We start from the raw sequence: 15,995 nt of genomic DNA, 5'->3' as shown, positions 1-15,995 counted from the left end.
TTTTGCCTATGACCAAAGTCTAATGATTAGTCTGCATTCTGTGGTTAATAATCAACAAACACCCAAACAATCTAGTGTGTATAATGGCATGGCTAGCAGAACTGCTTTTTCACAGTTCCAACAACTTGTGTTCAGTCCTGACCTCCCATGCTGTCTGTGTGGAGTTCGCATGTTCTCCCTGTGATCCTGTAGCTTTCCACCAGCATCTGCAGTTTCCTCCCAAAGATATGTGACTTAGTTGGTTTTTCAGCCTCAGTAATTCATCCTTCATGTGTAACTCAGTCTGTTGAGAGTTAATGGAAATGCGGTGAGAAAATAGATGGACAGCATAGACCTGGTTATACTGTAAGTTGCTGTGTGTCAAAATGTGGCACACTTATTTCATCAACACACACAAAATGCTGGAGGAACTCAGCAGGCCAGGCAGCACCTATGGAAAAGAGTACAGTCGACGTTTCAGTTCAAGACCCTTCAACAGAACTGGAGAAAAAAATGATGAGTAGAGATAAATGGGGGTGGGGGAGAGTGAGAAACACAAGGTGATGGGTGAAACCAGGAGGGGTGGGGGGGTTAAAGTAAAGAGCTGGGAAGTTGATTGGTGAAAGAGATACAGGGCTGGAGAAGGGGGAATCTGATACGAGAGGACAGAAGGCCCTGGAAGAAAGAAAAGAGGGGGCGAGTACCGGAAATGGGCAGGCAAGGTGAGAGAGGGAAAAGGAGATGGGGAATGGTGAGGGGGGTGGAGTAGACATTACTGGAAGTTTGAGAAATCGATGTTCATGCCTTCAGGTTGGAGACTACCCAGATGGAATATAAGGTGTTGTTCCTCCAACCTGAGTGTGGCCTCATCGCGACAGTAGAGGAGGCCATGAATAGACATATCCGAATGAGAATACGAAGTGGAATTAAATTGGGTGGCCACTGGGAGATCCTGCTTTTTCTGGCGGAATTTATTTCAGGATTATATATGACCTATACTCTAGCACTGATCTGCTTCCAGCAAGAAGGGGATGGAAATTGAGATAAACTATTTGCATTCATTGAGCTGATACACTGGAAATTTTTTCAAAGTTAATCAGTGGTTGTTCAGCTAATAGTAAAGCATTTATAACAAATAAATGGGAAATTTTATGCATATCCTCTATAAATATTCTGTTGGAACAGTGCCCCTTGCTTTAAGTATCTATACCAAACTTACCTAGCATTAAAATCTATTTTCTGATTACCAGCTTTTATCCAAAGTCATAATTCTTAATATGAATGTATAGTACGTTAAATGTTCATCATCAGAGCAGTATTAAAACACCATACAATTCTGTGACTTGGCCAAAATTGAATCATTCAGTGCCTGCCATCGACAGTTAAATTCAAATCAATGTATCAAATAATAGAACTTGTACCTGATGGTGGTTACATGTGGTTAGATATAATGAACTGTAGCTGCTGATGACATTAACATTACAAACTGATTTTATTTTGCATTGTAGCATTGTTGACCCGGTCAGCAAATATTGAAAAATTATGAAATCCTCTGGATAATGAGAATTTATGCATACTTTCACCAGTGATAATGGCAATTTTTCTTCAGTACTGTTTCTTTAACTGTTGATGCCAGGCATTGAATTGAACTAGATGGGCCTTTCTTCAGTCTACTAATTTTAGCAATAAATTTTATAGAATGCAGCAAAAATATTGTATATATTGAAATAACATTCTTTTTGTGTGTCTAATATACCAACAATTTAAATTTCTAGGAAACTGGTGATCCAAAAAAATTGGATTTGGTTACAACTGCCTTCGGATTTCCTGTAGGCACTGCCACGCTGATTGATGAAGTTGGTGTTGATGTAGCAGCTCATGTTGCAGAAGATTTGGGGAAAGCCTTTGGCTCTCGATTAGCAGGTGGAAATGTTGAAGTACTGAAAAGGATGGTTGAAAAGGGATTTTTAGGTAAGTAACATCAGCTGTAATTTGACTTAGTTAAAGGCAAAATATGGAAATGCATTTTTTATAATCCTCAATTAATTAAAATGCCTGAACGTTTGGTGTCTATTAATAGTTCTGTGACCATAGCATCACCATTTCTGTTAATTATTTAATTCTTGTCGCAATATACAGTTAAGTTCTTGAGCCGAGATTCTGTTTTGTGCCAGAAATCAATTTATTTCCTTCATAATCTCTCAGCTGGCTTCTTTTCCAGTTTCTACACTGGATTTTCAGAATCAGAATCAGGTTTATTATCATCAGGATGTGTCATGATATTTGTTAACTTAGCAGCAGCAGTTCAATGCAATACATAATATAGAAGTGGGAAAAAACAAAGTAAAATAATAGTAAATCAATTACAGTATACCTTTATTGAATAGATTAAAAATTGTGCAAAAAACAAATAATATATATTTAAAAAGTGAGGTAATGTTCATGGGTTCAATGTCCATTTAGGAATCGGATGGCAGAGGGGAAGCAGCTGTTCCTGAATCACTGAGTGTGTGCCTTCAGGCTTCTGTACCTCCCTGCTGATGGTAACAGTGAGAAAAGGGTGAGAAATGCTGTGGGTGCAGGAGGTCCTTGATAATGGACACTGCCTTTCTGTGAACCACTCTTTGAAGATGTCCTGGGTATTTTGTAGGCTAGCACCCAAGATGGAGCTTATTAAATTTATAACCCTCTGCAGCTTCTTCCGGTCCTGTGCTGCAAGCACCCCATACCAGACAGTGATGCAGCCTGTCAGGATGCTCTCCACAGTACATCTATATAAGATTTTGAGTGTATTTGTTGATGTACCAAATCTCTTCAAACTCCAAATTATAGTTGCTGTCTTGCCTTCTTTATAACTACATCGATATGTTGGGACCACGTTAGATCCTCAGAGATCTCGACACCCAGGAACTTGGAACTGCTCACTCTCTCCACTTCTGATCCCTCTATGAGGATTGGTATGTGTTCCTTCGTCTTACCCTTTCTGAAGTCCACAATCAGCTCTTTCGTCTTACTGACGTCGAGTGTCAGGTTGTTGCAGTGACACCACTCCACTGGTTGGCACATCTCACTCCTGTACACCCTGTCATCTCCATCTGAGATTCTACCAATAATAGTTGTATCATCAGCAAATTTATAGATGGTATTTGAGCTAGGCATAGCCACACAGTCATGGGTATATAGGGAGAAGTGCCGTGGGTAAGCGCCCTGAGGTGCACTGGTGTTGATCTTCAGTGAGGAGATATTATCACCAATCCGCACAGATTGTGGTCTTCTGGTTAGGAAGTCAAGGTTCCAATTGCAGACGGAGGTACAGAGGCCCAGGTTTTGTAACTTCTCAATCAGGATTGTGGGAATGATGGTGTTAAATGCTGAGCTATGGTTATTGTTCAGGTAGTCTAAGGGCATGTGAAGAGCCATTGAGATTGCATCTGCCGTTGACTTTTTGTGGTGATAGGCAAATTGCAATGGATCCAGATCCTTGTTGAGGCAGGAGTTCAGTCTAGTCATGAGCAACATCTCAAAGCATTTCATCACTGTAGATGTGAGTGCTACTGGACGATAGTCATTAAGGCAGCCTACATTATTATTCTTAGACACTGGTATAATTGTTGCCTTTTTGAAGCAAGTGGGAACTTCGGCCCATAGTAAAGAGGTTGAAAATGTCCTTGAATACTCCTGCCAGTTGGTTTGGCACAAGTTTTCAGAGCCTTACCAGTTACTCGATTGAGACCTTCCACCTTGTGAGGGTCCACCCTCTTTAAAGACAGCCTAACATCAGCCTTTGAGACAGATCACAGGGTCACGGGGTGCAACAGGTATCTTCACAACTGTAGTTATATTCTCCCTTTCAAAGCTGATTTTGTAACTGATTTCAAACTTTACATCTTTTATTAAAAAGTCTTTCCAACCAAATCACACCTGACCTCTGCCACCCTGACTCGATTCCAGTAGTCCTTGCACTGATTTCAGTGCTCAGTTCTCTCTGATGCTTTATTGCAAGCTGTGTGAGAAACATTTTTTTGCACTTTGCTTCAGTATCATTGCATAATGTTACTTAATCTTCCACCTTTATCTCAGAATTTAATCATTTCTGAATTTATAAAGCTTATTTCCCTTATTTTAAAAACCTTAGGTTCTACAGTGGATCTTCTCCACTTCCTTCCCATCCCATAATTTCTCACTATTTATTTCTAAATGTTTACTCATTGTTGCACTGACCATTTATCTCTTAATGTTTCTACTAGCTCTGAGAAACTCTGCTACCAGAGCCACATAATTCTTCAGTCTCATTCTGTGAACTTCTCCTTTTACACAAGTTATCAAGTGACCTAAACAACCTATGAAATTATTACTTACATTAGGAGATGACTGGTATATTAAGGTGCTCACTTTAAACATAATAAAATAGAAGAATCAAGGAATTTCTCAACACGATTGAATGCTGAAGTACCGAAAAGTTTATTAAAATTCTCAGGTTCACATTTATCCAAACTAATCAAATTTAATTTTATTTTTTCAATTTCAGGCCGTAAGACAGGCAAAGGTTGTTATCTTTACCAGGCAGGCGTGAAAGCCAAAAATGTGAATCCTGGTGCTAAGGAAATTCTAGATCATTTAAAACTGCCTGAAAACCCTGAAGTGTACGTAAAATCAAATATTTTATAAATCCTTCAGATACACATGTTGATAATTTTATCTACATTTTTTCAGTTCCATTGTCAATAAGAAATTAGATAACAGTTCCAGTGAACAGGTAAGTGATTTTTATATTATTGCTTCCATTTATATATTTTTAATGGATTTTGAATGTCACAAGGAATTTTTGCAGTCAGGTATTTATTTTCGAATACTTGGGACTGTTATTAAGCCAGGTGTTGCAGGAAAATGCATAACACTAGCAAATATGGGTTCCTGTCTAAATCTCACCCCACCAGAGTGGCCATGTTCAGAGCTGCCTAGCTCTTCCAGTTCTGCTAACCTTAAGATGCTAATTAAAATCAACATTTGAATGAGTTTTTGGCTACTGGTCTCAATACATTCTGGCACACCATCACTATTTGTTTGATAATGCCCCCTGTTGAGTGCTTTGTTAAAAGAACTAAATCTGCAAGTTTTTGCCTTGGATAATATTTTTTTTCCCCAGTGGATCAAGTTTGCAAACTAACAAAGTGCTTATTCTTTCCAGTAGACCATTAGATATAGGAGCAGAATTAGGCCATTTGGCTTATTAAGTCTGCTGCACAGTTTCATCATATGATCCATTTCCCTCTCAGCCTCTATCTCCTGCCTTCTCCCCATAACCCTTCATGCCCTAATCAGAACTTATCAACCCTCTGCCTTAAGTATACCCAGTGATTTGGCCTCCACAGCCATTCATGGCTGTGAATTCCACAGATTCAGTACCCTCTGCATAAAGAAATTCCTTCTCGTGTCTGTTCTAAATGGTTACCACTGTATTCTGAGGCTGTGCCCTCTAGTCCTAGATCCATCCACAATGGGAAGCATTCTCCCCACATCCACTCTATCCAGGTCTTCTAGTATTCGAAAGGTTTCAATGAGATCCCTCCCTTATTCTTATAATTTCCAGCGAGAACATGTCCAGAGCCATGAAATGCTCCTCATACCCTATCATTCATGGAATCATTCTCATGAACCTCCTCTGGACAATCTCCAATTCCAGTACATCTTTTCCTAGATAAGAGGCCCAAAACTGCTCACACTACTGCAAGTGTGGTAGCCTCAGCATCAAATCCTTGCTTTTAAATTCTAGAAATTCTTGAAATGAATGTGACATTGCATTTGCCTTCCTTGCCACCACTAAACCTGCAAGTTAACTTTTAGGGAATCAAGGACTTCCAAGTCCCTTTGCACCTCTGAGTTTTGAATTTTCTCCCCAGGGAGAAAATAGTCTACACCTTTATTCCTTCTATCAAAGTACATGATCATACTCATTTTGGAGGACCTTGAGGTTCATATTGGATTTGTTCTGGGATTCTGGTTACCCTTTTGCTGTTTTGATCAATTTGATTGTGGCATTCAATGCAGACTGGGGTGCTTCAGCGAAGAGTGGCCCTACAGCCTGCATTGGCTTGCAACGCGGGACTGAACTGAACTAAACTGAATACTACTGGTTTGATGTATGATATCCTATGTGTTGTTCACTTGCTTTTTGCCATTTGCACAGTTTGTTCTTTTTTTTTTGTGCCTTGGGTGTTTAATGTTTTCTTGAACGAGTTGGGTGGCTGCCTGTGGGGGACAGTTGTATCCTGTATGCGTACTTTGATAATAACTCTACTTTGAGTACATTTCCCTACACTGTGTTCCATCTGACACTTCTTTGTCCATTCTCCCAATTTGCCTAAGTCCATCTGCCGACTCACTGCTTCCTCAACACTACCTGCACCTCCATCTATTGTTATATCATCTGCAAACTTGGCCACAAGGCTATCAATATGTCATCCAAATCATTGACATACAAAGTGAAAAGAAGCAGTGCCAACATTGACCCCTGCAGAACACCACTACGTAGTTACCACAGCTAGTCAGAAAAGGCCCTCCCCCCCATCCCCACTGGAGGTTTTTGTCTCCTGTCAGTCAGCCAGTTCTCTACCGTGCTGGTATCTTTCCTGTAATACTATGGACTCTAATCTTGTTAAGCAGCCTTGTGTGCAGCACCTTGTCAAAGTCCTTCTGAAAATCCAAATAAGCAGCATCCACTAAACTCTTCCGCTGTCCTGCCAGTTAGTTCCTCAAAGAATTCCAACAGATTTGTCGGGCATGATTTCCCTTTAAGGAAACAATGCTAAATGGCCTACTTTATCATGTGCCTCCAAGTACTCTGAAATCTTATCTTTAATAATGGACTCCAACATCTTCCCAACCTTTGAAGTCAGGCTAAATGACCTATGATTTCCTTTCTTCTGCCTCCCTTCCTTCTTAAAGAGCAGGATCATCCTTCTGGTAAAGTCTTTATTTTGCAAACAAATTTGCTAGTTTTGTTTTCTCCCTCTCAAGTTCAACAGATGAAGATATTCAATTGCGTTTGGTATCAAGATTTGCAAATGAGGCAGTAATGTGCCTTCAGGAAGGAATATTAAGTAACCCAGTTGAAGGAGACATTGGTGCTGTTTTTGGCCTAGGGTTCCCACCACGTCTTGGAGGTGAGAAATTACTCAAACTATTATAGCACGGGGTTCAACCCTGGCGTCTTCTGTAAGGAGTTTGTATGTTTTCCCCATGAAATGCATTAGTTTTCTCTCGATGCTCCGGTTTCCTCCAAAGACGTACTGGTTAGGAGGCTAAATGGTCATTGTAAATTGTCCCATGATTAGGTGAGGGAGTTTGCTGGGTGGTGCAGCTCAAAAGGCTGGAAGAGTTTATTCTGCACTGTTAATTTGTTAATAACTACCATAGAAGTATACTGTTATTTATTCTCTTTGGGGAGCCTAGTTGTGAACTGCTGATAACAAGGTAGTATTATACATAGGCTTGAAGGCGAAAAAAAAAATTGGCATAAATTTCCAGTGTTCTGTCACATGAAGGGAAATGAATGGTGAGATTCCTTTGCACGTTGATTTTTGCCTTTTTTATATGGGTAGGTGAAGAGGATGCCAGACATCAATCATTTTTGTTCATGGAGGTGAAGGCATTACTGACAAAGCCAGCATTTAATTACCTATCCTTAATTTCTCTTGAGAAAAGAATGCTGAGTCACTATAATGAACTGTGCAGTTCTTATGGTGAATGTTTAGTTTTGAGAAAAATGTGGCTGCTGTAGGGATTCCCAAACTTTTTTCTGCTGTGGACCCTCCCATTAACCAAGGGGTCTGTGGACCCCAGATTGGAAGCCCCTGGCGAAGAAAGTGAAGAGTTATTCATTTAGGTAATTGTATGCTCCATACAACCCTTAAGTTGTGCCTTGTAGTTAGTGCAAAGCCATTAAGGTGCAAGATGCATGTCACTTACCACATTGTTCTTGCAGCTATTGAATTTGTGGTATGTTTTCACTGATTTGTTGCTTTTATTAAATGTTGCCTTGATATCAAGTAGTTATACTTCCTTCCCCTAATATTTTGTTCTTTTGGTAATGTGACCAAATAACTGAATATCATGTTGTCCTAGTTAATTTTGTGACTTTTGTGTAAGAGTATTTTGTTTTCAAGTATTTGTCAAATACTCTGTTTTTGTGATGTATGTGTATTTCAAAACATGTTATGGTGATTTTTAATTTAGAATTAGCTTTTACATTTTGTCTCATACATAAGTTAATTCTCTATAGATTTTCTCAATGCTGCAGGCAAATGCTGTTGGGTCTTCAAGTTCTAACAACTCATGCCAAAGAATTGTCTATATTCCCATCAGCATGGAAAAGTACTATAAAAGCCAAATGTGATAAATTTTCAGCATGTTATAGTCATGCATGCTGTTAAAGTTTCAGGAAAAATTAACAGCTTTAACAGGCCACTTTTAACTTGACACGTTTCTGTGCAATCCTCCCCAACGCCCCTCATACCCTCAAGACCTGCCTATCACTTCATTCTGGTTCTTCATCTTCCCTTTATTCCATTTTTATCAGGTTCCTCCTCTAACTCAATACGTCTTCCACCTCCCAAGTTCTCACATTCATCTTCCCCTCCCACCCACCTTCGCCCTCACCTGAGAGCTTGTCTTCCTCCTCCTACCTCCATCCTCTCAAGTCCTGATGAGGGGTCTCGGCCCAAAAATGTCAACTGTATTTTCCTCCGTACATGCTGCTTGACGTGCTGAATTCCTCCAGTGTTGTGTGTGTTGTCCATTGTAGTCTATTCTGCCATTCAATTTGGAGCCTCAGTAAGTTAGGAACTGTGTATAATTAGGAGAGGGAGAAATATTAGAGAAAGTGAATATCTTTCACCTCTCCCAACTGTCTGCTTGCTCTTTTGCTGTGAAACATTCAATTTGGAGCAAACAAGGTTGGGGATCCACAAGTCCTGAACCTAGAGTTTTAAATTATATTATTACCAGTAAAAGCATTTCCATTCAACCATACAATGAATTATCAGTTGTTCTATTATACAATAATAGCTTAAAGAATCTTAACAGTGCCGATATTACTCAGAATTAAATTAATTTTTATGGGGTTTCATTTTCTTTAGGGCCTTTCAAGTTCATAGATTCCTATGGAGCAAGCACGCTAGTTGACAAGCTGTTGAAATATGAAAATGTTTATGGTGCTGAGTTCACACCTTGCCAGATGCTGCTGGACTACGCAAAGAACAAAAGCAAGAAGTTCCATCAATAAAATGAAATTTCTACTTGACAAAACTAAACCAATAAAAATGTACATAATTGCTGAATGTGACACTGTAAAAAGGTTGCATTTTGTATACATGATCTAGTTTTATCTGAACAATTTAATATTAAATGACATGCAATCTAATAACTCATAATACTGGATCTTTTAGTCGCTGTTGATTAGTGCCTTCAATTGCAACTTGGTTGCACATCTCTTCTACATATTATACATATTGCTGTTCAATTTTGCACTTAAATTTGTCCAGTTTCTTTGTGAAGCTTGGTAAGTTCATATCAGATTTGTCTACTTACAAGGTAGCAATAAAGCCATTCCAATGCAATCTTTAAAATACAATAATATTTTGACCCTTAATAACTTAGCTGACATAGTATATTTAGAAACAATATTTTGGGTTGGTAATCCACTATAAAACTCTTAAGTAGAAAGTGATCCTCTTTAGCAAATGAATTAAATACCATTTGAATTTAAAATATGAATGTTTGACTTAATTTTGTATTTGTTACATTATGCAGAACAAACTGTAAAAACATGTTTATCCTAAGGGGAAGTAGATCTAGCGTGGTTTGACCCTTTCAGTGAGATTTTTAAAAAACCCTCCAAACTGAAGATAGCTCCAGTTTTACAATAAGGCGAGCACTAAAAAGAAAAGGGAAAATAGTATTACTCAATATTCACATCTTGTCTAGGAACTGTGTATGAGGGCATTTTGATACAGACATGTTAAAATTAGCTGGTAAGCTTTTGTCAAGGCTAATACAGCAAGGCCATTGCTTTTTAGCAGTGTGAGCTGGTAAGTCCAAAGAGAGTCCAAGTAAGTGTCAGTTCCCTCAGCTCAGATTTGCAGAGTAATTTAAAAGAACACTTCGATGGTAACACTTTAAAAGATGTCAGTCCTGATATTGGTCTTTTTTTTAAGCATGTTGTAGACATAACTCAAACATCCTAGTGTCAAAATTCTTTAATTTGGTTGTAATAAAAGTTTCCCACAGCATCAAAAACAGAAGAAAATTAATGCTATTACTAAACTAAATAGGTGTATATTATGAGAGCAAAAGATGCTCTTTTTCCAATGTTGAAATCAAGATTTTGAATTTATTGTATTCAGGAAAAGATATTTGTGCTTTTGTAACAACAAAATGTTGGAAGAACTCAGCAGGTCAGGCAGCATCTATGGAAAAGTCGATGTTCTGGATCGCAACGCTTCATCAGGATTGGAAAGGAAGGGGGAAGAGCAGAATAAAAAGGTGGGGAGAAGGAGGATGAGTAAGAAGGTGAAAGGACAAGCCACATGTGTGGGAAAGGTGAAGGTCTGGAGAAGAAGGAATCTGATAGGAGAGGAGAGTGGATCATGGGAGAAAGGGGAGGAAGAGGGCACCCAGGGGAGATGATGGCAGGAGAAGAGAAAAGACAAGCCAGAGTGGGGAATGGAAAAAGAGTGAAGGGAGAGGGAAAGAATAATTAACAGAGAAATCTTTTGACATCAAATTAGCATTTGTAAATTCTCAGAAGAAAATTGGATCAGCCATGATGAAATGGCAAGCAGATTCAATGGGCCAAATGGACTAATTCTGCTCCTATATCTTAGGGTCTTATTCTTACTGTTCAAAAAGTTCCAAAACCTGGGCCTTAGTACCTACCTCTGCAATTGGATCCTTAACTTCCTCACTGGAAAACCACAGTCTGTGCAGATCGGATATAACATCTCCATTTTGCTGATAATCAACACTGGTGCACTTCAAGGATGTGTGCTTAGCCCACTGCTCTGCTCACTACACCCACGACTGTGTGGTTAGGAACAGTTCAATTGCCATCTACAAATCTGCTAACGACACAACTGCTGGCAGAATTTCAGATGGTGATGAGAAAGCGTACAGGAGTGAGTTATATCACCTAGTTGAGTGGTGTTGCAGCAACAACTTTGTACTGAATGTCACCAAGACCAAAGAATTGTGGACTTCTGAAAGGGTAAGTCAAGGGAACACCCACCAGTCCTCACTGAGGGATCAGATTGGAAAAGTTTCTGGGTGTCAACTTCTCTGTGGATCTATCGTGGGCCCCACGTATTGACAAATTTGTAAAGAAGGCATGTCAACAGCTATATTTCATTAGGAGTTTGAGGAAAATTGGTATTTCTCCAAAGACAATTGCAAATTTCTACAGATGTTCTGTGGAGAGCATTCTAAATGGCTGTATCACCATCTGGTGGGGTGGGGGACACTGCGTAGGATTAAAATAAGCTGCCTAAAGTTGTAAACTGAGTTAGCTCTATCATAGACACCAGCATCCATCATTAATGACCCCTCCCACCTCACCCAGGACATGCCCTGTTCTCATTGTTACCATCAGGGAGTATGTACAGGAGCCTGAAGGCACCGCACTCAGTGATTCAAGAACAGCTTCTTCCTCTGCCATCAGACTTCTGAATGGACATTGAACCCATGAATACTTCCTCTACTTCTTTTACACTACATATTCAACATATAAATAAATATACACACTGTAAATAAACTTACTTTTCCCTCTAAGTTTCACGGGTGCAGGGCTACGGAGTAACAGAAATGCTACTGCGCACATAGCCTTTGTTGCCGTGCAGTTGGAATTTTATATAATGTGCAGTTTTCAGGCTGTGTAAAAAAAATAATAGTAATTAATTTCCTGCTTAGAGCAATAGTTGGTCCATACAGCTGTAAAAAAAAAATTAGAGGGAATGTTGCACATGTTCCACTATCATTAAATTTTGTACCCACTTTATGCCCACCATCACTCTGAAAATGTAAATAACTGTTCACATTTAACCCTAAGATTACCAAGTCCACATTTCTATTCAACTGACCGTTAATCTGTAACTGACTGTTACAGACAAAGCATTGCTTGGAACATTTCAATGTGGAAGCCATATCATTACAGAACTGCATTGCACTGATGATAGGAGCAGAATAATTGTAAACTACTTCTGCAACTTCTTTATTGTTTGACCTTTATTTAAATTACAAACTAATCAGAATGTTAGACCTAAATCAGCATTTACCTCACAAAGCTGTCGTCTTCTTCTCAGTTATGCTGATGAATGTAAATTACCTACTTTGCCTATAGTTCGTTTTACATTATAGACTTCATCTCCCAAGGTGGTCAAATCTATTTCATCAACATGGTTGTTTCTTTTATGCTAATTCTACAGAACACAGACTTAGTTAACACCAGCAACACATACACAATGCTGGAGGAACTCAGCAGGCCAGGCAGCATCTGTGGAAAAGAGTAAACTATCTACACCCATGACTGTGGCTAGGTACAGCTCAAATGCCATCTATAAATTTGCTGATGACACAACTATTGTTGGCAAAATTTCAGATGGTAACAAGGAGGTATACAGCAGCGAGATAGATCAGCTGATTTGAGTGGTGTTTTAACAACAACCAAGCACTCAGCATCAGACCAAAGAACTTAAAGGGTAAGCAAACACGAGGAAATCTGCAGATGCTGGAAATTCAAGCAACACACACAAAAAATGCTGGTGGAATGCAGCAGGCCAGGCAGCATCTATAGGGAGAAGCGCTGTCAACGTTTCGGGCCAAGACCCTCAGGACTAAAAAATCATTTAAAAAATTCGAAGCGTGAGAAGTGTCACGAACATAGGTGGGGAGGGATTGAACAAGCGGGAATACAACAGTGTCAAGGTATGCAGAAATGAGTTCGGTGGGGCAGGAGCAAGCTGAGACAATGGGTCTACCTGGACAGGCAGGTTTGTGGATCTTGGGTAGGAAGTAGAAACGGGAAGTACGGGGTGTGGGAACTATGAGGTTGGTGGCAGTGGATGGGAGATCCCTAGAGCTGATAAGGTTGGTGATGGTATAGGAGACAGTGGCCTGTTGAGTCCTGACGAAGGGTCTCGGCCCAAAACATCGACAGCGCTTCTCCCTATAGATGCTGCCTGGCCTGCTGCGTTCCACCAGCATTTTGTGTGTGTGTAACTTAAAGGGTAGGATGAGACAACACACACCAGTCCTCATTGAGGGATCAGAAGAGGAAAGGGTGAGCTGTTTCAAGTTCCTGGGTGTCAATATCTCTGAAGATCTATCCTGTGCCAAACATATTAATGCAGTTATAAAGAAGGCACAAGTGTGGCTATATTTCATCAGGAGTTTGAGGAGATTTGGTATGTCACCAAAGACACTTGCAAGTTTTAACAGATGCACTGTGGAGAGCATTCCAACTGGCTGCATTACTCTCTGATACGGGGCTGGGACACTGCACAGGATTGAAATTTGTTGCAGGAAGTTGTAAGCACAGTCAGCTCCATCATGGGAACTGGACTCTCCAGCATCTCTTCAAGGAACGATGCCTCAAAAAGGTGGCACCGATCATTAAGGACCTGATCACCCAGGACATGCCCTCTTATTGCTACCATTTGGGGGGGGGGGGGGGGGGGGGGGGAGGGACAGGAGCTTGAAGACACACACTCAGCAATTCAGGAATAGCTTCTTCCCTCTGTCACATAGCAACAAATTTCATGAAATATGCCAGTGATGTTAATCCTGATTCTAATATATGTTCTACTCTAAATCTGTTGTAAGATGATGCTTCAGACAAAACAAATTGGATAGAAATCAAGTTACATACGAGTTGCCAGTGGATGGCACTGTTTCATGTATTATTCATTAATTCATTGCAAATGATGCATGCATTTTCAAAATTCAAGATTGTTTAATGTTATGTCCAGTATACAAGTGTAAAGGAAAATGAAATAATTGTTACTCTGTATACGATGTGGGCCAAATAAAATCACAATAAGATAAAGAACACAATCATAATAAAACATAAAAAGATACATAAGATAGCTTATATACATAGATTGATTGTATGTCAATGAAGCAACACTAGGCAAGGGAGTTATCTGTTCATAATGTGATTCAGACTGTATGTGGTACTTTAAAATATTTGGTTTGGAAATATTAATGTCAATAGAATCAAATTCCAGAAGTGAGTACAACAAGCATTAATATATCATATATTCTGTTGCATATTTATATTATATGTTATACGTTCCTTTCAACATTAGTGTTTTATAAGGCTTACAAACTATTCTCTACTTCTCTGGCAATTTTAGTGTTGTCATATTTCACAAGTATGTGAAGAGCAAGAGGATAAGACGTGAGAGAATAGAACCAATCAAGTGTGACAGTCGAAAAGTATGTATGGAACTGTAGGAGACAGCGGAGGTACTCAATGAATACTTCGCTTCAGTATTCACTACGGAAGAGGACCTTGGTGATTGTAGGGATGACTTACAGCAGACTAAAAAGCTTGAGCATATAGACACTAAGAAAGAGGATGTGCTGGAGTTTTTGGAAAGCATCAAATTGGACAAGTCACCGGGGCCGGACGAGATGTACCCCAGGCTACTGTGGAAGGTGAGGGAGGAGATTGCTGAGCCTCTGGCGATGATCTTTGCATCATCAATGGGGACGGGAGAGGTTCCAGAGGATTGGAGGGTTGTGGATGTCATTCCCTTATTCAGGAAAGGGAGTAGAGATAGCCCAGGAAATTATAGACCAGTGAGTCTTACTTCAGTGGTTGCTAAGTTGATGGAGAAGATCCTGAGAGGCAGGATTTATGAACATTTGGAGAGGTATAATATGATTAGGAATAGTCAGCATTGTTTTGTCAAAGGCAGGACATGCCTTACGAGCCTGATTGAATTTTTTGAGGATGTGACAAATACATTGATGAAGGTAGAACAGTAGATGTGTATATGGACTTCAATAAGGCATTTGATAAGGTACCCCATGCAAGGCTTATTGAGAAAGTAAGGAGACATGGGATCCATGGGGACATTGCTTTGTGGATCCAGAACTGGCTTCCCACAGAAGGCAAAGAGTGGTTGTAGACGGGTCATATTCTGCATGGAGGCCAGTGACCAGTGGTGTGCCTCAGGGATCTGTTTTGGAACCCCTACTCTTTGTGATTTTTATAAATGACCTTGATGAGGAAATGGAGGGATGGTTTAGTAAATTTGCTGATGACACAAAGGTTGGGGGGTGTTGTGGATAGTGTGGAGGGTTGTCAGTTACAGCGGGACACTGATAGGATGCAAAACTGGGCTGAGAAATGGCAGATGGAGTTCAACCCAGATAAGTGTGAGGTGGTTTATTTTAGTAGATCAAATGTGATAGCAGAATATAGTATTAATCGTAAGACTCTTGGCAATGTGGAGGATCAGAGGGATCTTGGGGTCCGAGTCCACAGGAAACTCAAAGCTGCTGCGCAGATTGATTCTGTGGTTAAGAAGACATACGGAGCATTGACCTTCATCAACCGTGGGATTGAATTTAAGAGCTGAGAGGTAATGTTACAGCTTTATAGGATCCTGGTCAGACCCCACTTAGAGTACTGTGCTCAGTTCTGATCACCTCACTACGGGAAGAATGTGGAAACTATAGAAAGGGTGCCGAGAAGATTTACAAGGATATTGCCTGGATTGGGGAGCATGCCCTATGAGAATAGGTTGAGTGAACTTGGCCTTTTCTCCTTGAAGTGACAGAGGATGAGAGGTGACCTGATAAAGTTGTGTAAGATGATAAGAGGCATTGATTGTGTGGATAGTCAGAGGCTTTTTCCTGGGGCAGAAATGGCTAACGTGAGAGAGCTCAGTTTTATGGTGCTTGAAAGTGGGTACTGAGGAGATGTTAGGCCTAAGTTTTTTTTAGGCAGAGAGTGG

At 40.0% G+C, this 15,995-nt stretch overlaps 1 protein-coding gene across 1 annotated transcript in view; it reads left to right on the top strand.

Moving 5' to 3' along the window:
• The window catches only part of LOC140733581 (trifunctional enzyme subunit alpha, mitochondrial-like), a 67,074-nt gene extending 57,664 nt beyond the window's left edge, over nt 1-9,410 (top strand). The window contains exons 17-20 of the mRNA XM_073057121.1: nt 1,755-1,950; nt 4,508-4,622; nt 6,997-7,142; nt 9,117-9,410. Of these exons, the coding sequence (XP_072913222.1) occupies nt 1,755-1,950; nt 4,508-4,622; nt 6,997-7,142; nt 9,117-9,262 (603 nt within the window). The 3' untranslated portion in view covers nt 9,263-9,410. The remainder of the gene's footprint in view (nt 1-1,754; nt 1,951-4,507; nt 4,623-6,996; nt 7,143-9,116) is intronic.
• Nucleotides 9,411-15,995: the final 6,585 nt, after the last annotated feature.

Source organism: Hemitrygon akajei, chromosome 9, assembly GCF_048418815.1.
Source record: "Hemitrygon akajei chromosome 9, sHemAka1.3, whole genome shotgun sequence".
NCBI lineage: Eukaryota > Metazoa > Chordata > Chondrichthyes > Myliobatiformes > Dasyatidae > Hemitrygon > Hemitrygon akajei.
This window is presented reverse-complemented; position numbering and strand designations above follow the sequence as displayed.